Source organism: Calypte anna, chromosome 23 (genome assembly GCF_003957555.1).
Source record: "Calypte anna isolate BGI_N300 chromosome 23, bCalAnn1_v1.p, whole genome shotgun sequence".
In the NCBI taxonomy this organism is placed as follows: domain Eukaryota; kingdom Metazoa; phylum Chordata; class Aves; order Apodiformes; family Trochilidae; genus Calypte; species Calypte anna.
In genome coordinates, this window is record NC_044268.1 from 952,487 (window position 1) to 976,000 (window position 23,514).

Below are 23,514 nucleotides of genomic sequence, written 5' to 3' on the forward strand. Positions count from 1 at the left end.
CAACCAGCACCAGCAAACCTTCCAAAGTGCCCGATTTCTCCCTCCTTTGGCTCCTCACACCCAAGGCCAGCTCAGGATCTGTCACTCCCAGTGCCACTAGTGCCACCTTCGGAAGCTCTGCAGTCAGAGGGCACTGGGGACACTTACACAATAACCCTGTGACTTCACCCACAGCAAGGTCCCCAAGGCTGTGCCAGATGGTGGGCACAGCACGGGGCTCAGCAGTTACCTTCCTGGTGAGCCTGCGTTTGATCTCACGCTTCTCAGCTTGGCGGTCAGCTTCATTTTTTGCTGCCAAGAGAAAAGAAAAGAAATGGTGCCTGTCTGGGCTTTGAAAATTGGGTTTTTTGGGGGGGAAAAAATAATTAAAAAAAAGCTTTCTGGCCTTGAACAAAAGGAGAGGATGGAGCTCGAGCTGCTTATCTGTACAAGGGAGAGCTCAGGGCAGCGTGGCTGTGCTGGTGACAGGCAGAGAGCACAGCCCAGCTCTGTCCCCTTCCTCACCCAGCACCCCCTGACTGACTGACAGGGACAATTTGGGCCTTTTCAGATGAGTCACTCTCTCCAGCCCTGGGCACGTTAAGGATTAATGACCATGTTGTCAAAATCCATCCAAGCCACTCTGCAGCTTGCTCCTCCCCAAAGCCATCACCGTGGTAGTGCATTAAGGGTTGGATGTGATGAGCTCAGGTCCTTTCCAACCTGGCTGAGTCTCTGATTCTGTGATTATACCAAGAGTTTCAAAGAGAAAACCAGCACAGATAAATATTTGAAATGGAAACTTCCTGAACTGGCATTTCCTTTTCCTTGATTCTGTTTATTTAAACCTTTTGCAGAGCAACCTATGGCCAAGAGAAACACCACTGACTGCTCTGCTGCTTTTGAACCATGCAATACAATGCTGTCATGTCTGGGCCACAGATAAAAGTCCAGCCCAAACAACACCACCTCTAACAACCCTTGCTGTCTAACATCAGAGTTTATGGGCTTTTCCTCGAGGTGTGAGGCAGTGGCCTTTACCCAGTGTGATTCTGTGTTGCTTGGTACCACCAAGGTCTGATTTTATCCAGGTTTCTGATGCTAATGAAGCAGTGGGGAAAAATTAGTGCCATTGCTTCACACCAGCAATACAACCAGAGCACAGTCCTCTGTCACTGTATTCCAAGCATGGACTCAGTCTTTTGAACTAAGATGGGAAAGGTGAAGTTATTTTCTTCCCCAGGACCAGCTGTACTCACGTTGCAGGATGTTCCTCTGCTCCAGCTCTTCTGCTGTGGGTCTCTGACTCAGCCTCCTACAGAAAAGCAGAATGTTTGATCCTCTCCTTCCTCAGCAGGGGATGAAGAGCACAACTGCTCCCTCTCAGAGCCTCCTGGACACCCCCTGCTCCCCCATGGAGACCACTGCTGTCCTGCTGGGCACTGTCCCCAACCCAAACAGCTCCTGTCCCACAGGCACAGGGGTTGGAAGGTGCTGTGGCTTCTTGAAAGCTCAGAGGCAGCTTCCCAGGGAGCTCAAGGAGATGGGAGAGCCCAGACCCCCACAGCCCCAGCTTCACCCCCACCTAAACCACCAGCACTCCCCCTCCATCTGTTCACCATTCCTGCTTTACAGCAGTGACAGTTCTGGGGTACTTGAGATTTTCCCCTCACAGTCCACTTAACATCTGGGCACAGGGACCTGGCAGGGGATGTTGCTCAAGCCCAGAAGAAGTTTCCAACCCAACCAAGGGAGAAAAGCCACCCACTGGACTCCAGCACAGGCAGCTTGGCCAAGGCAACAGCTTTGTCCACTCTCATGCTGAGCTGAGTGAGGGCTCAGACCTCACCTCCTGGGGTCCAGCTCTCCCTACCTGATCAGCGTTGTCCCGATCTGCTGCCGGATTTCGTTCCACTCCTCCTTGCTCTTCCGTGGGAAAACAACCTTCTCCTCCTGGGCTATGGTTGTGTTCCCCAGCTTTATGGCTAAGGTGTCTTTCCTCTTCACCTTGTTAGCCAGCGTGCCTGTGGGGAGGAAGAGCAGAGAATGCTTTGGGTTGGAAGGGACCTTAAAGCTCATCCAGTTCCAACCCCCTGGATGGGCAGGGACACCTCCCACAGCCCAGGGGGCTCCAAGCCCCATCCAACCTTGGACACTGCCAAGGATGGGGCAGCCACAGCTTTCTTGGGCAACCTTTTGGAAAGGTTTTGCCCACAGCTTGGGCAGCCTTTTGGAAAGAAAAGTGAAGAAGAGGACACGTGGCACATCATGCAACCAAGAGGCAGCTGCTTTGAGGCAGTGTGTGAAGCAGCTCTTCCATCCCGAGCTCAGTACAGCCAGGCACGAGTTCAGCAGAGGAAAAACAAAAAGCCAGCTGCAATGTCAAAGCCTTACTGTTATGGCTTTCATCTTCTTCCTCATCTTCCTCATCTTTGTACAGGATGGGCCCCTCCGAGTCAGAGTCACTCATCCCTTCATCTCCTTCCTGCTCCTCTGGCAGGACCTGGGGTACCAGTTTGGGGATGATTGTGACAGATGGCACATCTCCAATGTACACACGAGGGCCTGGATTCTGCTCCTCTTCCTGGTCATCTTCTTCCTCATCGTCTGGACTAACAAGAAGCACACAATCACATCTCTTAACACATCCCAGGGGGGGTGGGGAACACCTCTGAGAGCAGGAGGCAGGGTTGGGGGCAGCCCAGGAACCAGAGCTGCAGGAGCAGCCCCAGCATCCTGCACCATCCCCTCCCTCCAAAGCACAGGGAGCTGTGGCAGAGGAAATGCCAGAGGCAGGGGCTGTGCAGAACCAAAGAGCCCTCTCACCTCCTGCCTCTGGGATTTTTGGGTTGGATTATAACCTTTTCTTTTCTCACTTCTGTTTTGCAAAATGAAAGGCCACGGATGGATGAAACCCAGGACCTTGTTTTCTCTAGTCCTGGCACCATGTTTGTCATTTAGAACCCATTTTCCTTTGGGAGCACTGAAACCCCAGAGCTATATTCAGAGGGAAGATGCACTGACCCGCTAGGGTGCTAAAAGACAGAGTCAGCCAAGAGGCAAAATGGCTTCTAGGTTGTTGGGGAAAAAAAAAAAAAGGAAAGAACCCATCCCTGCCCACCAGCCCAGCCTCACCCCCAGGAAGAGGGAGCACAGGAGCTACTCACACTTTGAGCATCTCGATGGTGACAGGCAGGGACCTTGTCCTGCCCAGGGTGTTGTTGTCTTCTCCAAAGCCATCGTTCTCAAAGAGCAAGGAGTGAGCCCTGTGTGAGCCCTCAGGAGGGGGGGTGACAGGCAGGGGACTGGCCAGAGCCTGCTGGATACGGATGTGCAGTGGGAGCTGGGGCAGACGAGGCAGCAGGGGAGGGTCCCCAAATCCTTGCTCTGCTGTCCTCTTGGACACTTCCAAGGACTTGAAATCTTCAGGAGGAGGAGGAGGAGTCTCTTTGGGTAGGTCCAAGGAGCGTGGAGGGTCCAGGACAGGGGTGGAGAGAGGCAGGGGCATGCGTGGAGGTTCAGGGGGGATGTGGGTGGGCAGTGGTGGGGAGGGGGAAGGAGGGGGGTACACAGAGGTGATGTGCATGGGCAGCAGGGCAGGGCGGGGTGCTGGCACTGTCCTGTCACTGGGGGGTTTGGAAGGGAGGGCTGCATCTGGGGTGGTGTTAGGCAGGAGGCCTCTTTTTGGGGGGAGAGGAGGGGAAGGCTTGGACAAGGTTGTACCACTGGTTATTGCTTGAGAAAGTTCAGCTGAAAAGAAAAACAAACAAACAAACAAATCATAGGATCCTAGAATTGGCTGGGTTGGAAGGGACCTCAGAGATCATCAAGTCCAACCCTTGATCCACTCCCACTGCAGTTCCCAGCCCATGGCACTGAGTGCCACATCCAGGCTCTTTGGAAAGATCTCCAGACACGGAGAATCCACTACTTCCCTGGGCAGCCCATTCCAATGCCTGATCACCCTCTCCAGAAAGAAATGCCACTAAAAGGTTTAACAAGATGCTTTCCAGGTAGCAGGGTGGAACACACACAGCAGAGCTCTCAGACCAAGCCATCTCAGCTGCTTTGCTGCTCAGACACAGTGCCAGAAAGAAGCAGGTTGCAAACCTCCTGTTTGTCCCTCTTGCAGCAAAGGTTAAGACTTGGAAGAGCAGCCTGAAACAAGGAGGATGGGAGAGAGCTGAGCCTCCTGCTGCTTTGGAGAGAGAGAACCAGCACCAGCCCTCAGGTGAGAGCAGATGGAGCTCCCCCAGCTCAGCCCCAGCCAAGGAAAGCAGAGCTGTACCTGGCAGTCAGAGTGATTTCTTTACAGCATCACTTTGCAAAGGAACCTGAGACATCCAGGACACCCCAGACTCTGTGTTAATGGCTCCCTTCCACATGAAAAAACCCCAAACTTTTGGGGATGTCTCACTCAAAGGTAAAGGTCAGACCTTGAAGCACTGTGCTCTCCCCATCCCAGTCCTTCAGCCCCAGCCCAAGGATACCACCAGCACCTCCTGCTCCTTCAGGCCTGAGGTTCTGTCCCTAAAGCCCCATATAAGCTTCTTCCACAAAATAAATAGCAAAACTCCCCAAATAGTTCACGAGCCTTGAGTTTTTCTGCTGTGTGATGGAGGAGAGAGAGAAATGGGGATGGAAATTCCCCTTCCAGCAAGGAATCTCAGGTTCCTAGGGAAGAAGCTGCTGACTGCTCTTGCTTCACCACTTTGTAGCTTCAACATTCACCCACCGAGGGCTTCTGGGGCTTGCAAAAGATTTGCCCACCTGCCTGCAGAGATTTCCCTGCGATTTCCTGCAGATTTCCCTGCGGTGGCCCCAGGATGGAGCCGGGAGGAATCCACAATCCCAGAGACCACCAGAGGGTGCTGCAAGCAGGGAGTGTTCCCCCGAGATAAGGCTGCCCAACAGGAGAGAGAGAGGTGGGCACATTTTTGGGATGTTTTGCATTTTCAGCCTTTTCCCCTTGTAGATTAAAGGCCAAGATTGTGCAAAACACTGAGTGCCCACAGCTCCAGCCCAGAGGGATTCCAGTGTCTCCAGAAGGATTTCAGTGTCTCCAGAAGGATTCCAGTGTCTCCAAGGGGTGCTCAATGCCTGGCAGGACCAAGCTTGGTCACTTTTGGGTAACAGTGACAGATTTTGGGAGGGACCAAGCAGCTGGGAGAAGGGTTTGGGTCTCCTCTGAGACCCTAAAGGGTTGGGTGCTGCTCTAAAGCATCCTCCTGAGCCAGCCTGGCCCCTCTCAGTGGGACAATCCCAGCAGAGTGACTGCCACCACACCTGGGGACATGCCACCACAGGGATGTGTCACCATGGGGACAGATCTGCTGCTCTTAACACAGGCCCCTCAGCAACTCTGGCTCCCCAGACCTGTCCCTGGCACCCAGCACCCTTTGCCCTCCTTGTTTTTTGAAGCTGATGCTGATTCATTTCCCCACTGCCCAAAAAAGTGCTTCCTGAGCCTTGTTTTTCCAGCTACTGCATCACCCCTCAGAACTGCTCAGAGAATGAACCTCAGGGAGCATCTTCACCAGAGAGAAGAAAGGAACCATCTGCTCCTTACAGTCCTCCCCTGCCTCAGGTTGGAAGAGCAGCACAAAAGCAGAAGACACATAGAATCATAGAATCATAGAATTAGCCGGGTTGGAAGGGACCTCAGAGATCATCTAGTCCAACCCTTGACCCACCGGAGCAGTTGCTAGACCATGGCACTGAGTGCCACATCCAGTCTTTTTTTAAATGTCTCCAGGGACGGAGAATCTACCACCTCACCGGGCAGTCCATTCCATAGCCTGATCACCCTCTCCGTGAAGAAATTCTTTCTAATATCTAACCTAAACCTCCCCTGGCACAACTTAAGACTGTGTCCTCTTGTCTTGTTGAAGGTCGTCTGTGAAAAGAGTCCAGTTCCCACCTCGCTACAGCCTCCTTTCAGGGAGTTGTAGACAGCAATGAGGTCTCCCCTGAGCCTCCTCTTCTTCAGGCTGAACAGCCCCAGCTCTCTCAGCCTCTCCTCATAGGGCCTGTGCTCGAGTCCCTTCACCAGCCTGGTTGCCCTCCTTTGGACCTGTTCCAGGACCTCTACATCCTTCTTAAACTGAGGGGCCCAGAACTGGACACAGTACTCGAGGTGTGGCCTCACCAGCGCTGAGTACAGGGGCAGAATCACCTCCCTGGACCTGCTGGTGCCGCTGTTTTTGATACAGGCCAGGATGCCATTGGCCTTCTTGGCCACCTGGGCACACTGCTGGCTCATGTTCAGTTTCTTGTCGATGCAGACTCCCAGGTCCCTTTCTGCCTGGCTGCTCTCCATGCCCTGAGCCAGAGAGCTCCAATTCCCCAGCAGCACAGCCAGGACTGCACTTACAGCTCTGTCCTCTGCAGAGCCTCTTCTGCATCTCCACTCTCACCCAGGAGCCCAAAAGAGGGGTTGGATGATGCTCTCCTCCCCAGCACCCAATCCACGACTGTGTTTTGGGGGAGAGAAGCAGGCTGGGGCTGAATGTCTGTTTGCTAAACTGCTGTTTCTGTTGTCTTCAACCTCTTTTTTGTTTTTTTTGTTCCACAAGTACCTCCTGCAATTAGCACAGGGGTATTTCAAATACCATCTGTGATGTGTGCAAGCAGCTTAAAGAAAACAAGAAAGTATTTCATTGAGTGCTCAGGCCTGGTCAGACTAATCAAGCTGGTCTGGCATACAGTGTTTAATACCATATCAAGGCCACTTGTAAAACCTGCTAGAGCAAGGAGAAGCCCTGAGCACAACAGAGGTGCAGTTTGTCCTGAAAGCAATGGCCCAGGCTCCTTCAGGTGGTAACTTGCACCTGATCTAAGCTTCACCACACACCAGGCAGCTCCTCCTCCAGTTTCTGTGCTGTCTGCCTGATGGCCCCAGGATCCTCCCTCCTGGGCTGCACCATCCCCAGCTGAGCAGGTGAACCAGGAAATAGGAACAGGCATGGACTGGGTGGAACTTGTCTCATTTACTCCATCTCTAATGCATCTGTAAGACCTCAAACTTCCCTACAGAGAGCAGGGGACTCATTCAGCTTTAAGAAACAATCCTCAGATCTTGTGCTCAGGGAAAATAAAAGAGCAAATGTATTGATCTCCCTATGTGGGAGGATTCAGCTCAAATTACAGTTGAGCTGATGGGCAAGACTTACAGACTTATGGCAATACTTTGGCCACAGACCTTGGAGAAGGTGCTGGGTAGAACCAGAGGAGCCTGAATTATCCCTGCCAGCTCCTGGTGTCTCTGCACCAAGGATAAACTGTGTGGCACAGCAGTGACAGCCAGGACAGCCACTGTTTGGTGTGATGTGGATTTGCTGAGGTTTGTTTTTTGCACAGACCAGCTGAAAGCATCAATTCTTCCTGACCACAAGTCTTGCAAAGCAAAAAACAAACAAAAAAAACCCAAACCTCATAAAAAACCTCAAACCTCTCCGAGCTGTGCACAGCTGAATCCCAGCCCTGACATCTTCTGGCTGGCAGAGAAATACCTTCCCCTCTCCTTGCACCATCCCAACTCCAGCCCAAAGCAGGCAGGGCTTCCCTCCTGCTGGAAACCCAGATACCTGACAGATGGGATGGGCTTAGGGCAGAAACTCCACCAATTCTCAGCACACACAGAGCTGAACACCAGCACAGCTTCTGCCCTCAGCCTGGACTGCAATTCCTGATCCAACAAACAGCTCTGTGGTTTAGGATGCACGACAGCCACACCACAGATCTTCCCCTCTGGAGGGAAGAGGCTCTCAGAGCAAGCTGCAAAACAGCTCAGGGTGCCAAAAGAAGGAAACCAACCCAGCTGAGGGGGACACTTACCTATTACTGAGGTGCTGTTCCTGTTGACAGGTTTGGGAGGAGGGACAGGAGGCTGCTTGGCAGGGGCTGTGCTGGTTGTACTCGTGGGAGCAGTAGTGTTGGCACTGGCGAGAGCAGGGGGCAGAGTCCTGGGGGCTGGGGAAGGGGCAGCAGTGGGATTTGTCACTGTCTTTGTCACCACAGGGGCTGTGGAGGAGGGAGCAGTTTTTGCAGTGCTGCAGGAGGGCGTCGGGTCCTTTGCCGGAGCTTCGGTTCCCTCCTGGGAAGTTGGGGGAGGTCTTTTGGGAGGAAGCAGAGGCTGTCTGGGGACATACAGATCCTGAGGTGGTTCCAGTTCAGGCCCAGAGTGGCTGCTGGAGGAGCCTGCAAAGTGAGACAGTTTGGTTGGAGACTGGAGGGCTGAGAGAGGGGTGGGAAGAATCAGGTGAGAGCTCAGAACAGGTCCTGGAAGAACCTGAAGCAACTGATCTTGCACCCATCTGGTTTCTTACCCTGCCTGTTCTTTGGTTCCTCAGCTGGAACAGGCTTCCTAAGGCTGGATGGCTTTGTGGCATCCTCCTCCTGGCTGGCCAGGTTACCAACCCCAGGCCCACCGATGGGGACTGTGTGGCCATTCTTCAGGGCAGGTGGGTTCAGCTTGTCTGAGTCTTCCCCATCTGCAAGGGGATGGGAGGGGAAAGAAGCAAACAGAGAACACTCAGAAAGCACAAGACAGAGGAGAGATGGCTGTGAACTGTCAAGGATCCACACCAGCTTCTCTCTGGCTTCCAAGACAGCTTGTCATCAGCTTGCCTTCTGCAGAGGAGAGCACAGCAACACCAAGCTGGAGCTGAGAGCCCTTGATTTCACCAAGTAAAACAGTACAGCCCTCTACCCCAGCAAATGTCTCTGCTTCTTCAGCAGCCTCACAGTCCACCACCTTGTTTAGAAAGAACCCTCCTGCAGTTCAGAGCAGGAGGTGCAGTGCTGGGCCACAGCCCAGGAAAGCTGCATCAGCAGTTAAAAACCTCCAGCAGCTTCTGGGCCTCCCCACAATCACCCAGGTTCTCTTCTGCTCTACAGAATTCAACACCAGCAAAGTGCATGTGCAATCACAGATTTTGATAAAGCCTTCAAATGAGTTCAAGCACCTCTTTCTGTCCTGTATTTGGCACAAAAAAAAAAAAAAAAAAAAAAAAAATCACTGCTCTATCCACAGCATCTCCCAAGAGTGTGTATTCCCTTACTTCTTACCTTTGTTTAAGTAATCTGTAATTAAACCTCTCCAGAACCTGATGTTCATCTTTACTATTTCTTTTTGGGCAGCAAAGAGTTGCCCAACTGTTAGATGCAAGGCCTCTCTCAGAAAATTAAACATCCTCTTTCAGCCCCTGCTCTAGAGAGCACTTAAAGCCCTAATCATAAGGAGGAAATCCTCAACCATTCTTTGTCCCTGTAATTGTTCTGACAGGACAAACTCTTGACAAAATCCAACTTAGCATCCACTGGAATGGGGCACTGCCCACTCAGACTGCTTCCCCACTCAGGAAAACTCAAATACATCCCTAATTTGATTAAAGACCCTCAGTGTTTCAGCCTCAGTGTTTTCATCTCTCAAGCAGCTGCAGTCTAGGTCTCTGGGCCCCTCTCAGCTGTCAGACCCCAGCACATCTTTACTCTGATTTTTAATGCTTTATTCCACTGCCCTCTTCACCTCTCCTCTCCCCACCAAGGTACCACCTCACCTTCCCTAACCTGATGTTCTTCAGAAGCTGAAAGCAAAGATGCCAAGAGGCCAAAAGCTCCCCAGGACTTTCTTTGCTGCAAAAGAACATTAACTGCCCTAAGAGCCAGTTTTAGAAATCCCAGACACAATAACCAAACATCCCATGACTGCCCCAAGTGTCTTAACCTCACAGAAGGGATTAGGATAATGTGCTTTTTAATCTAACCCTCCTGACAACACCAACTGCTCCCTCATTCCCTGGGTCTGCACTTGCTCCAGATCATAACCATCTTCTGCTCCTTAAGCCAGATCAGATGACTCCAAATAATTCCATCTCTTAGCCATGCTTCTGTTACACCCTTTGGAAGGTCTCTCCTCTGTCATCCCTAGCTGGAAGTTTGTTACCCAGAGCCTTTGATGTCTCTCCCAGAGTTTCATCCTGTGACCTCATACCCTTTTGTACCCTGGTGAACTCTTCCTCCAGCCCAGCATTTACACCCTCAGCTGCAAACAACTCTGCTCAGACTTTTCCTCTCACTTTTCCTTTCAGTGCTTTGGTTTGAAAAGCATTTTTTTCCCCACCTTTGCTTTCCCACTTGCCACCTTCCTTTGGATAACCCTGAGATGTGCATCAGGCAGCACAGCTTCTGCACCACAGCTCTGGGGGTGCAAGGACACAAAGCCACCCAGTGCCACCCAGCCTCTGGGCTGCTCTCCCACCACATGGTCCTGGCCCTTTGTCCTCTGCCCACATCACCCAACACACAACCAGGTGAGTGGGGGGTGAACTCATCTGCCTGAAAAGTGATTTGACCAGGATGGTTCCAACTCCATCAGGGAGGACAGAAAAGGGGCCAAGACTTCTTTGAGAGCAGGACAAGCTTGGTAAGCTCAGCTGTGGCTATGACACCATAACCATGAAGCTCCTCACCCTGTAACTTTTTGAGGGAACAGCCCTACCCAGGCAGCTCAAAAGTCATCACTTGGTTTCTTTCTCTAAACCCTTTGAAGATCAGAGGAAGCTGAAGTGTGAGGGAGGAGGTGAGCAGCACAGGACAAGGTGGCTGGAGTGGGACATGGACAAGAGGGACAGGATGGGAAGTGAGACACAGAACACCCCTTCCCTCCCCACTGCCAGCAGGCAGGAAGATGTCCAGGAAAATCATTTTGCTCTCTTAGCAACATCTCCCCACAAGCTGTCTTCCTTGCCAGGTGCAGACATCAGGCCAGAGAGTGTATTGGAAAGGGTAAACCAGAGAGGAACCACATTAGTTAAGAGAGTCCTTACGTTTGTCTCCCAAAAAAGAAGGGCTGCAAGGGTGAGGTTCTGCCAGAGATTAGCTACACAGAAGATAGACAGGAGGAGAAGTTCATTTGCAAGACTCACCCTGCTCAGGGTCTTCCAACAGAACCCCTCTTTTTACCAGCTCCTCTCTTGGCTTTCGCATAGAAATCTTTCGTTCTAAAACTGATATTAAATTGAAAAAAAGCACTCAGAAAACAGGGTGAATAAAAAGGTCAAGAAGACACTTTTTTTTTTTTTTTAAAGGGATCCTCTAGAGGAAATAAAAGGGCTTCAAATTTCACTGTTTTTCACAGGGATTAAGAGGAGGGAGGAGGGCCTGCACGTTCAGACCTGCCCTTCACACCAGATTGGTGATGGTGGAACAAACCCTCCCTCCCCACAGCTGCTCCGGGAGGTTCCTTCCAAGAAAGGAATTTGTTTGTCTGAAACTACTGCTCCATGGCAAGGTGTTTCTGGAGAGACTGCAGGTACAGTCACCAAAAGTCACATTTGGGTTCTTAGATCTGTCACCACTCAGGTTTGGGACAGCAAACCCTCCTCACTGGCCAGATGGCTCCAGAGAGGCTGCCCAAGCAGAGGAAGGGACTCCCACCCAACCCCCATATTGCTCTACCTTCTGAAGTCTCCTTAAATTTGTCACTGCTTTTCTTTTTCCTCCACTTCCAAGGTTTGAAGATCTTGCCAAAGCCAGAGAACTTGCTTTTCCTCTTGGTGGGAGGTGTGGTGTCACCCGATTCCAACACATCTACCCCCATGGTGGCATCAGATGGGAGGTGACGATCAAACTCTTCTGCTGCAGGGCAAAGAAGAAAGAAGTTACCTTGGGAAAGAGGAGAGAAGGAAGGGAGAAGGAAGGGAGAAGGAAGGGAGAAGGAAGGGAGAAGGAAGGGAGAAGGAAGGGAGAAGGAAGGGAGAAGGAAGGGAGAAGGAAGGGAGAAGGAAGGGAGAAGGAAGGGAGAAGGAAGGGAGAAGGAAGGAAGGGAGAAGGAAGGAAGGGAGAAGGAAGGAAGGGAGAAGGAAGGAAGGGAGGGAGGAAGGAAGGGAGGAAGAAAGGGAGGAAGGAAGGGAGGAAGGAAGGGAGGAAGGAAGGGAGGAAGGGAGGAAGGAAGGGAGGAAGGAAGGGAGGAAGGAAGGGAGGAAGGAAGGGAGGAAGGAAGGGAGGAAGGAAGGGAGGAAGGAAGGGAGGAAGGAAGGGAGGAAGAAAGGGAGGAAGAAAGGGAGGAAGAAGGGAGGAAGAAGGGAGGAGAAGAAAGGAGAGGGAAGGGAGAAGGAAGGGAGAGGGAAAGAAAGGAGAGAGAGAAGAGAGAACAAGGTCCCTTGGTGCTGCCATCTCCCCCCTCTTGCCCCTCGCCCGCCGGGCAGCACTGATGCACGTTCATGCAGAAAATGCAGCAAACCTCCATGCCTGCAGGTAACCCCCCAGCATTCCACTTGGGGGAAGAGAGAGGGGGGGTTTCTGGTGTTAAGAGTGCAGAGGTAAAGAGAGTTTCTGAGGAGAGCAGGATTAGTTGAAATCCCCAGGAACACACAAAGGCTTCGCCGCCGCTCCTCAGCTCCGGTTGGAAGCGACTGGTGCCAGTCACAAGGAGTTCCATGGACACAAAAACCCTCCTGGCTGCAGAGCTGGGGTTTCTGACTGTCTCCACACCCCCCCAGGAATTACCAGGCCCAGGACAGCAGCTCTATGTGTGAGCACTTTGCCTCTCTCTGATTTTTTTTTTTCCCCACCCCTCTATAAATAAACCCTGCAAAGCTGGCCAAGAGCAACAGCTACACAGGAAAGCAACACAATACAGGCTTGCACTCCACCTACTGTACCCAAAGTCTCTTGGGAACAACACCAGAAGGACAGGGAGGAGGGAAAGGACATGCAGAAAAACCCCAAACCTCAACTTGCTGCAACCACCACAACAACAAAAGCTCCTAAAATACACGAGCGAAGCAGAACCCGAGCACAAAACTCTGAACTGGTCCCTGTCCTGCTCTGCCTGGTGCTGCTGCTGCTGCTTTCTAGGGATGGGATGGACCATAAGGGAACATTTCCAGCAGGATCTAGCAATGCCTGCAGAAAAAAAACAAATTGGAGTGTGCAAAACCTAAGTGGAACCCTCCAGACCAAGAACTCCCCCCTTGGCTTCAGCACTGCCCAGAACAGGAGCTAGGGAAAAGATGGAGAATTAGGAACAGAGCCCTCCAGGCTTCCCTGAGTCCTGCCAGGAAGGAGAAACCATGTCCCAACAGTTTATTCCTCAGCAGTTAACAGCCCAGAGCTTGCAAAAGCCTCGTGGGTTCAAAAAAGAGCTTTCAGTCAGCTTCAGGCAAGGTTGGATGAAGTGCCAGAAGAAAAAGACACCTCCTAGGTGTCCACCTCCTAGGAGCCATCTGGCCAGTGAGGAGGGTTTGCTGTCCCTAACCTGAGTGGTGACACATCTAGGAACCCAAATGTGACACCTCCACCACAGGTCCTGTGGAAAGTTCAGCCAAGAATCCCATCTCCTGAGGCTGAGAGATTGGGAAGGGAATTTTAGGGGGAAGTCATTTTGCATCTAGGATGAAGAGCTAATAACCTGGCTGCTCCATCCTACAAATGGATGTAGAGGGTGAGATGGGGAAAAGTAAATTTCTGTCAACACAGGGAAGAGGAATAAAAACCAAACAGGTAAAAAAAAAACCAAAAAAAGTTGGCTCTACCTGCAAGCCTGGAGTGCTTCCTAGCAGGAAGGTTTGGACTCCAGGAAGCTGGGGACAAGCTGGGGACAAGCAGTGACACCCTGCAACACTGCAGGACAGCCAGAGCCCAAGTTTTCAGTGTGAGCACAAATGAAAATGGAAAATCACTGAGGAAGAGGGGAAAGAAGAGTGAGAGAGACCATGCCAGCAGCACAAGGACAGCCAGGGAGTATTGCAGGAGCCTCCAGATCACAGAGAAATGCAATCTTTAACCAAACGATGAAGAAAACCAGCCCAGAGCTCAGGTTCATCAAGAGGCCAGAGTGCTAACCAGGAAAAAAATATTATTTTCAAGGCTAATTGTGGCTATTTGGGATTTGCCTAAAACTTGGTGACCTTTCCAGCTCTGTTCAGGTTTCTCTCAGGACTCTGGATTTCACACAGTGCTGGTTAATGTTTGGTTCATGGGGTTTTTTTTTCTGCTTGGTTGTTGGTTGTATTTATTTATTTATTAAAATCAGCCCCTCTAACAGCAAGCTCACTCAGTGAAAAGCTGATGGCAGGCAAGATTTCTTTGAAAAAGCAAGATCAATTCAGCCACTTCTTAAAAAAAAAAAAATAATAAATCCCAAATCCTGGCTTCCTAACAGGGGAGAAACTGGGTAGAAAGTAACACACAAGATGCCAGCACTCAGCACTCATCTGTGATTTTCTGATGGAGGGAGAGTGGGTGGAAGTGGGGAGCAAAAAGAAAAGGAAAAAAGCTTTTCGAGTTCCCAGAAAGCCAAAAAAGAATTGTCTGGATGTTTTGAGGCACTTTCTTCAGAGATCAGAACGTTAGCCCTGGAGTTGGAGATGTCATTCTAAGAGCAGCACATTCACTCTGCTCAACAGAGCGTTCCCAAAGTTTTCCAGGCAGGCAAAACTGCTTGCCAGGCACAAGCTGTGGACTGAATTTGGATCCCAAGTGCCAGGCAAAGGCATTTCCCTCATCATCCCAAGGAAAAGTGTTGAAGGCAGCAGTCCCAAGCTCACTTCATCCCCATCCCATCCCTGAATTCCTCTCTGGAATGCAGCTTCAGCTCTGCTTGCCACCCCAGGTGTCAGAGTGCTGCACTAAGCACAAGAAGTGATTAAAAAGAAACTCAACCATCAGGTCCCTGGGTTCATAAAGCAAAACCTCAGCACACTCTGATGAAGCCATTTCCAATTAGAAGGAGACTGATGAACATTCCCTGCCACGGGCAGCTCGGGAGGACCAAAGGACAGGGAGCAGGAAACCCAGCACAGCCCCAAAAAAAGCCCAAAGCAGGAAGGACAGGAGGAAAGCCTAAAGGCAAATTGGACTCTGGGCAGAACCTTTTCAGCCCAATCTGGCTGTCAAACCAAATACCAGCTCTGGGTGGAGTTCCAGCCCAGGTGCCTGAGTGGCATCAGCTTCAGGTTTCACCCCAGCTCTCCAGCACCTGGTGTTGGGCATCAGGCCTTGCCCAAGAGCCAAACTCTTCCTTTTGCTGATTTGGGACCATTTTGGGGCCTTCAAACAGCTCCACCAGAGACAGAGGTGTTGTTTACCCCTAAACCCCCAACCCAAAGCATTTTGCAGAATAAAACTCAACACCTGGCACTGAGCAGGGGGAACCCCCCCAGTTATCAGTGGGTAAAAGACACATAAAAAGTGATTTCTCTTCCCAATATAAATGGGATTCCTTCTGCCCAGCTCTGCTTCTCATGCCCTTCCCAGCACTCTTCCCACCCGGACACAGAGATTTAAAGCAGGCTGTTGTGATGCAATTAGGAATTAACATTTACTGCTAATTAGTGGGTGGATCTGCAGCTGTAGGTGTGCTTTACCCATCTGCACTTTTTAAAAAAAAACCTCATTGTTCAGTGATGGGTCATGGTAGATAATGCTCACACTTCCTCAGCAAAGGACCTTCCCTTCCATTCACAACCAATTCCCAGCTCCAATGTCCATGAAATGGTGCAGAGAGGACACCTCTTGCCCCAAAACCTTCCCTTCCACACTCACAACCAATTCCCAGCTCCAGTTTCCATGAAATGGTGCAGAGACACAGCTCTTGTCCAGCCTGATTTCAGTGTGGAAGGAGCCTGGGGAAAGTGGAGTCTCTGTGCCTGCTTCTTGCTCTGCTCTCCAAGGTCCAGGAGGGTCTCTGAGCAGCTTGGGATGTAAGGGAGAAACTCCTCCTTGTCCCAGTCTTGCACTGGGAAACTGCTAAGGGACCCCAGCACAGTGCAAGGAAAGAAGAAAGAAAGAAAAAAAAAACAACAACAAAACAAAACGAAGGAAAACCAAAACCAAACCAAAACAACAAACAAAAAAAAAAAACCAACCAAACCCCCCCAAAAAACCCAAAAATGTGGACTTCAGGGGTTCAAGGGAAGGGTGAGAAATGTCAGGAAGTTGATGTCCTCCCCCAACCCTTCCTGAGCACCTCCACTGCTTGGTTAAAGCCTCTCCCCTGTCCCAGGCTGGAAAACCCACTTAAAATTTTATGCAAAAGGTGAAATGAGGTCACAGCAGCCGAGGTGAACCCAGCACTGTCCTCATGGCAAGGTCAGGAGCTCACCAACAAGCAGGGCTCTGTTGTGCTCCCATGCCACAGCACGACCTGGTTTAACCTTTCCATGGAGTGTTCCCTCCAGGAAAGGGACCTTGGAGCAGGGAGAGCCCCCCAGAGCCCACCTGGAGCCAGGATCTGCAACAGAGCTGAGCAAAACCCCAGAATAAAAGATTTACTGCAATTTCTGCCCATCACCCCAGGCAAGCATGGGTGCTGCTCCTCCAAGTGTCCTGGAAGCATCCAACCTGCTGGGACAGAACCCCAGGACCCAACTGGAGGAGAAACTGGGCTGGAGAACCCTGGGCTGCTGACTCTTCCAGCTTCCTCCCCAGAACCTGCTGCCAATTCAGCTCTTCCTTCTTTTCCCATTCCAGGAAAACAAGGAGGTGACTTGGAGCTGTTTTAACAGCAGGTCTGTGTTCCCCCAAAATGTTTAGACTGAACCAGCCTGGGGAAATGTCACCAAATTGGCACAGCCTGGAGACACAAGAAGGCAGAAAGCTCCAGCAGTGCCAAGCAGCACAGCCTGCAATCCCCCACCAGTATGCCCAACCAACTGGTCTGCCAAACCTTCCCCTGCTACACACATTCCCACTCCACTCTCACTGTTAAATTGCAGGTGGAAAGGGAAAAATTAACAACAACAACAACAAAAAAAGCCAAACAAAACTCCTCTCCCACCACACCTTGTGTTAGGTACAAACTGTCCTGCCAGAACATGGGTGGTGTTGAGCTGCCACTATGTTGGGTTGGTTTTTTTTATTATTATTTATTCCAGAGCAACCATTTCAACAAGAAACCTTTGTCTCATCGTGGTCATCTGCTCCCAAAGCTTTTGTCAGGCTTGGGGTTGCTGCTCCAGTGGGAGATGGTGAAGCTTTCACTGCCACCACTGCTCTCAGCAGGTGAAACCACGATGGGGCCAAGGGAAAAGCAGGCAGTTGACCTCTAGGAAACACCAACATAGAATTGGGATGGTTTAATGGGCACAGTCTGGGTCCAAGGGGGGAAAAAGCATCATGAGGAACCACAGTTAACCCTCATCTTCAGAGATCAAGCCCCAAATCACCCTTTGGTACAGCAAGTGGCCCAGAAAGAGGCAGAGCAGCAATGGAAGTGCCAATGTGGAGAAAGAAAAAGAAATTAAAGAAATTAAATAAAAGGGAAATAAAAAGAATTTCTTTCACTAAGGATCACCTCTCCCAGGGGAGGTATCTGCAGCAGCACCTGAGAGAGCAACACTCCTGGTGCCACAGTACAATAAAAAAATGGATTCAGTTGGTGCAGGTCACTGAGAATCAGTCCTGCTGAGTTTTTAAACCATTTTAACACAGGCCACACATCAACAAAAAGCAGCCTGGCTATGGAGAAGTTTTATTTTGTTGTTAACCAGCACACCCTAAGCTAAAAATCACTTTAAGACCCAAGTGAAGACCCTAACCAAAGCAAGACTTGAAAGCTGTGAAGAAATTAAAGGCATCCCAGGGGCTGACAATTCCCATCCCTGGGAGGGGAACTCCTGATTTCCAGTGTCCCTGAAGAAAATGTCACAATCCTTTAAGGCTGAAGGGTCAGGGAGTGCCAGGACAGGACTGCAGATGGGAGCTGCTGGGAATGGCCTGAGAAGATGCTGCTCCTCTCCCTGAAATCTCCCTGCAGACATCCAAAGGCTGCTGGAGCAGACTGACTCCACACCAAGATGCATCTCACCACCTCCTTCACCTTCAGCTCTCTTTGCTCCTGTCCTTTTCAGAGATTTAAGAGCTGTTCAATTCCACCTTCATTAAAAGAGATCTTCACAAAGGGCAGGAGAACCCATCAGTGTTTTGCTTTACAACTGGACCTGCCCAGGGTGTAAATCACCAGCTTGGGTCAGATCCTTTCTACCTGCAAACCACAGCTCAACCAAAACCTGACCCATCTCTTACTGTAGCAGTTCACAGAGGATTTCCCTCCAGAAGGAGCTCCTGGGGCAATGCTGTCTGAAGGTTCCCATCAGACAGAACTGCAGCAGGGAGACTGAGCCACAGCAAAACTCCACTGAGAGCACCTCCAAACACTTCTGTTCATCACCTTTATTCTCTGAAGTCACCCCCTGAAGTTCTACGACCACACAAGCCCAGAGGGTGCAGCAAAAGCTCCTGCTGAGAACGTGGCTGCTCGTGACACCTGTGAGCAGATCACAGCCCAGACCTGGGACCCTCCCTCTGCCTTGCAAGAGCCGTGGGACAGCAACAAACCCTGCCCTGTGTTGAAACACAGGCTGGAGAATAATTCAGCTCCATCTCCAGTTTTCTTGTGCCAGGCAGAGCAGGGAAGAGTCCAAAAAAGCTTTGGAAGCAAAGAGCCACAACTCAAAAACCAAAAAAAAAACCAACCAAACAAAAAATCCTTTTGAAGGGAAACACTCTTAAGGTTAAAGTATCAAAACCAACAACACAAAAAGCACTTTTGGTAAATGTTTCTTGCTTAAATGTTTCTTGCTTCCTATACCAGCTTTCCAAACTTCAGGGGTGTCTCCTGAATGGGCCAGGGAAGATGTGAATCCTGACCTTACAACACTGTGGTCACCAACCAGCCTCCAAAAGTCCCAATCCTTGGCTTCCCTGCCTTCTGTCCATTTCTAATCCCCATCATCTTCACAAGACTTGGATTTTCAACAGCATCCTGCTGAAGTTAATACGAAAAAACCCAAAAAACCCAACCATAAACCAACCATCCCTTCAAGTTCCCAATTCATTCAGTGGCCACGATGCAAGCTCTGCCATGAAGAAAACTTCAGATTGGAAGTGAGCAGGGGAGAAAACACCCAATCTGCTGCCATCCAGGCCAATGTCACTACAACAAGCCCTGAATTTACCACCACATCTGGTGTCTGACAAGAGAAAGAGCCTGGGACTGACTGGGTTGGTTTCTAACAGTGCCTGAATCCAAGAAGATGCTTTTATCTCCATGGGCAGTGGGAAGAAAACTGAAGTTCTGCTTCTCCCTTCCCCTCTCTCAATATCACTTATTTTTAGTAGCTCTTGAGAAGGACTTGCTGGGTTGAACAGGGGGCTGGGAAGAGAGAATCACTGGTTGAATCCAAGCCATAAAAATTCTTTGCAGGACCAAAGTTATAAAGGTGAAAAAGAATGAAAAATAACTAAAAAAAAGATAATAATAAACCTGCATCGGAGGGAGCTCTCCCTGTGCAAGTGTCAAGTGTTCCTCTAAAAATCTGATAATCCCACTTTAGGGATGAGAGAAAGCCCAGGGAGCTGCCAGCAAGAGGGTTGGAGATAAAAGGAGAAAGACAGAAGGTGCAAAGTCTCCTCTGAGAGTCCCAGTGCTGGGAACAGAGCCCTGGAAATAACATTGCCCTGGAAATAACACTGCCCTAACCCAGGGCTACTTCCAGGACCTCAAGGGAGGTTGTGTTTGCTCCCAGTTACCCAGACACTGGGCAGAGTCAGGAGAGACAAGGACTGGGAAGCTGACTGCCCAGCCCCTTAGAATCCTAGAATCCTAGAATGGGCTGGGGTGGAAGGGACCTCAGAGATCACCAAGTCCAACCCTTGATCCACTCCCCCCGTGGTTCCCAGCCCATGGCACTCAGTGCCACATCCAGGCTCTTTGGAAAGATCTCCAGACACGGAGAATCCACTACTTCCCTGGGCAGCCCATTCCAATGCCTGATCACCCTCTCCAGAAAGAAATTCTTTCTCATCTCCAACCTAAACCTCCCCTGGCACAACTTGAGACCCTTTGTGCCCTCTTGTCTTGCTGAGAGTTGCCTGGGAAAAGAGCCCAGTCCCCCCCTGGCTCCAACCTCCTTTCAGGGAGTTGCAGAGAGTGATGAGGTCTCCCCTGAGCCTCCTCTTCTCCAGCCCTCAACACCCCAGCTCCCTTAGCCCTTCCTCACAGGAATTCTGCTGGATCCCTTCACAGCCTCCTTGCTCTTCTCTGGACCTGCTCCAGCACCTCAATCTCCTTCCTGAGCTGAGGGGCCCAGAACTGGACACAGGACTCAAGCTGTGGCCTCACCAGAGCTGAGCACAGGGGCTTCTTCCTCCCCAAGTCCTCCAGCTGCCCCCAAACCTTTGGGACATCCCATCCAAAGAGGGAATTCTGGGCAGCTTTGATCCAGGCAGACCATCAGGACTGGTTCCTGCTCAACACAAGTGATTTTTTTACTCCTGTCCCAGCACTTTGCAAACGTATTGTCCCTCAACCTGCCCATGCAAGGCAGAGCCTGTCCCTAAAACCCCCCAGACCAGGACGTGTTGGGGGTGACACGAGTAAGAGAGGAAAGAATTGAAGAGAAAAAAAGAAGTTATTTCTCTGGTTTCTCTTCCAGCCAGGCACAGGTTACACAAAGCCCACATTCCACTCCTCCTGACTCCTCTGTTTCACCTGCAACCCTGCCCTGCCACAGCCCCAAACTTTCCTCTGAATCCCTTCCCCTCCATTACTCACCCGAAGCAGCAGGATTTACCGGTCGGGAGAAGTGTGGCTGCCCCATGAGATGATTTTGTTTTTAAATTATATTTTTTTTTTGCCTAAGCAGTTCTCCGAGGGGAAGGAAAAAAAGCCAAAAAAAAAATAAATATCCCAAATCCAACCAAAAATCCCCCGAGAGCACTTTTAGTCCTTCATAAAATGATAAATCCACTCTTGGGCTGAGGAACGAGCCCGGGGATGGAGGCAGCTGCCAACTCTGAGGACACAAGAAAGGTGCTGGTGGGTCCCGCGTGGGTTCTGCTCTCCCCGGAGCCCACGGGAGGGCACTTGGGTCTCCTGAGTGGCTGTGGGTGCCAGCTCCCTTCTCGCAGGAATGCCTGTCATTCCAGAGCCCCAGCTCAGGAAGGGGAGGAGACAACTGAACCAAGCTCCAGCCACTGAGCTGCAGCATCCAAATCATCAACACCCCTCGGCTCCTTCCTGGCACGGACTTGAAGCAAGAAGAAAAAAGGGGGAAAAAGCTGGGGAAAAAAATAAAAAAAATAAAAATAAAAAGAGGAAAAGGCGTGTTCTGCAACACACCAAAAGACGGAGGGGTTTTGGCCCCCCAGGATGGGCTCAAGGAGATGGAGAGGATGGATGGGAGAGGGATGGTCCTGGGCTGCAAGAGGAATTTCCAAGCAATCTCCCTGAGCTGATCTGCATCCAGCCAGAGGTGTCATAAAACTCCAATTTCATTGCAGCTCCTCTCCCCACTTAGCAGGAAGAAGGGAGGAGCAGGGAGCGTGTCTCCTCTTCTCATTTAAATGGGACAAAAGAGAATTTAAATTGAACAGGAAGGGTTTCTTTTTAATTTCGGGCGTCACAGCTCGATAGTTATGGTTACAAAAATTCCCCCTTCTGCATCTGCATCACAAGATCTCTGGAGTTTTTATATCTATACCTGGATCTATATCTATATATCCACCTGGAGTCTTTAGTTTTTCACCCAAAATTTGTGTTCCTGAAGCCCCAGCTGATTTCCAACCCCTGCACACCACAGGGGAGTGGGAAAACCTTGAACCACCTTGAGGTTCATCTCAGCTCCTGGGGGGGGAAAGATAAAAACACTTTTCAAAACCCCACAAACTCCCCTGCAGTATCACACCAGTGCCTATGATCAGGACCTTGAACCCAGTGACACAGCCAGGTTTGTAGGAAAAAGCAGATTTCAACACCCCAAGATTTGCTGCAGGTCCCTTGTCCCCATGGCAGTGGCACTGAACATCACTGGGGCAGTTCAGGACAAACTCCCTACTGCAACAGGAGAGGAAAAAAAACCCCAAATCTTCTGTTCTGGGAAACAACAGACCCCAAGATTGTCACCTGGGAATGCTCAATGCTGCCCATCAGTCCGAGCAGACACCCAGGGCCATTCCCAGCTGCATGGGGCAGTGAGAGACCAAAAAGCCACCAAACAACAGAGCAGAGGGAAGAAAGTTGTTCTGAAATTAATAGAACTCCACCTAAGCCACAAACACACCTGGGAGATGATGCTCTTGGTGCCTCCACTAACATACCAGAGATGCCAATGTGCAAAATCCTCTCCTCCCCTCTGAAACCCAGCTGTAAAAACATGGGAGGGAGCAGGACAGCTCTGCACCTTCCCAACCCTGCTCCTCCTCACAGAATCTCACACTGATTTAGGTTGGAAGGGACCTCAAAGCTCCCCCAGTGCCCCCCCTGCCATGGTCAGGGACACCTCCCACAGCCCAGGGTGCTCCAAGCCCCATTCAACCTTGGACACTGCCAGGGATGGGGCAGCCACAGCTTCTGGGGGCACCCTGGGGCTCAGCACCCTCACCCCAAAGAATTCCTTCCTCATGTCCAACCTCAATCCCCCTTCTGCCACTTTAAACCCATCACCCCTCATCCCATCCCTCCAGGCCCTTGTCCCAAGTCCCTCCCCAGCTTTCCTGGAGCCCCTTCAAGCACTGGAAGGTGCTCTAAGGTCTTGTAGCCTTCTCTTCTCCAGGCTGAACAATTCCAGCTCTCCCAGCCTGGCCCCAGATCCTGTCTGTGGCCTCCTCTGGGCTGTCCCCAATGTCCTTCTTGGTTTGGGGGGCTCCAGAACTGGACCCAGTTCTCCAGTACCCATCCTGACCCCATCATCCCCATGGCCAGGAAGAGCAGGGCTGCAGGAGCAGGTGGAGGAGCAAGGGATCAGCAGGCACACGGGGGTGGAGGAGCAAATAGCACTCTCCTCCTTCACAGGGAACACATGGACATTCCTGGAAGTATTTCTGCTCTTCTCAGCCTCCCACCACCAGACACCTCTGTGCTCAGAAGGGCACCCAACGTTTTCTGTCTGCTCAGCCACAGCAGTTGAGCCTTCCAAGTGCTTGGGATTTTCACTGGGAGCAATTTAACATCCTGATTCACAGGCATGCTCCACCTCATTGAAGACCTCTTTGCTCTGACACAAAGAAAAAGCCATTTTAAAGCCATTTAAATAAGCTGCCATCTGGCAGAGACCCACAGAGTTTGGAGACAGAGGTTGGAAGGCTTCTCCCCAGCCTGTAAATCAGCTGTCCCACTTGGAAGGAGGTCTGGAAAAAATATCCCTGGATCTGGGAAGGTTACAGAATGCTCAGCACTGCATCCAGACTTCCAAGGAGGTGAAAGCCATTGCATTTTCTATTGCTGTGAATTAAGAGTGCAGAAGCTCTGCTGCAGTGCAGATGACCCAGAGCTGCAAAATCATCTGCCCAAGCCCTGATTTCTGCATTACTGAAACATGAGCCCAAATTTCCATGAGAGAGATGTAAATGAACTCATTTAAATCCCCCATGGCCACAGTCCAAGAGCAGGTAAACAGTTACCTAGGCTCTGGTGTCAAGTGCAAGGGCATTTGCCTTTAAGTTTGTAGCAGGAGCATTAATATTGACCTCTGAAACTCAGGATTTTGGTGCTGAAGGAGCAATGAGGAAGAAATGTGCATCCTGGCTCTG

General features: G+C 50.8%; 1 protein-coding gene across 10 annotated transcripts in view; it reads right to left on the minus strand.

Moving 5' to 3' along the window:
* The window catches only part of PHACTR4 (phosphatase and actin regulator 4), a 69,632-nt gene that overhangs the window by 3,890 nt on the left and 42,228 nt on the right, over nt 1-23,514 (minus strand). For 7 of the 10 annotated variants that reach the window (XM_030464456.1, XM_030464462.1, XM_030464453.1 and 4 more), the window contains 9 exons: nt 11,440-11,619; nt 10,908-10,988; nt 8,307-8,471; nt 7,816-8,178; nt 3,147-3,729; nt 2,374-2,591; nt 1,853-2,003; nt 1,239-1,294; nt 230-291 (listed from right to left, as the gene is read on the minus strand). In XM_030464456.1, the coding sequence (XP_030320316.1) occupies nt 230-291; nt 1,239-1,294; nt 1,853-2,003; nt 2,374-2,591; nt 3,147-3,729; nt 7,816-8,178; nt 8,307-8,471; nt 10,908-10,988; nt 11,440-11,619 (1,859 nt within the window). Of the gene's footprint in view, nt 1-229; nt 292-1,238; nt 1,295-1,852; nt 2,004-2,373; nt 2,592-3,146; nt 3,730-7,815; nt 8,179-8,306; nt 8,472-10,907; nt 10,989-11,439; nt 11,620-12,223; nt 12,243-20,539; nt 20,867-23,514 lie in introns of those variants that run through there. The other 3 variants (XM_030464455.1, XM_030464463.1, XM_030464461.1) reach the window with 3 other exon arrangements.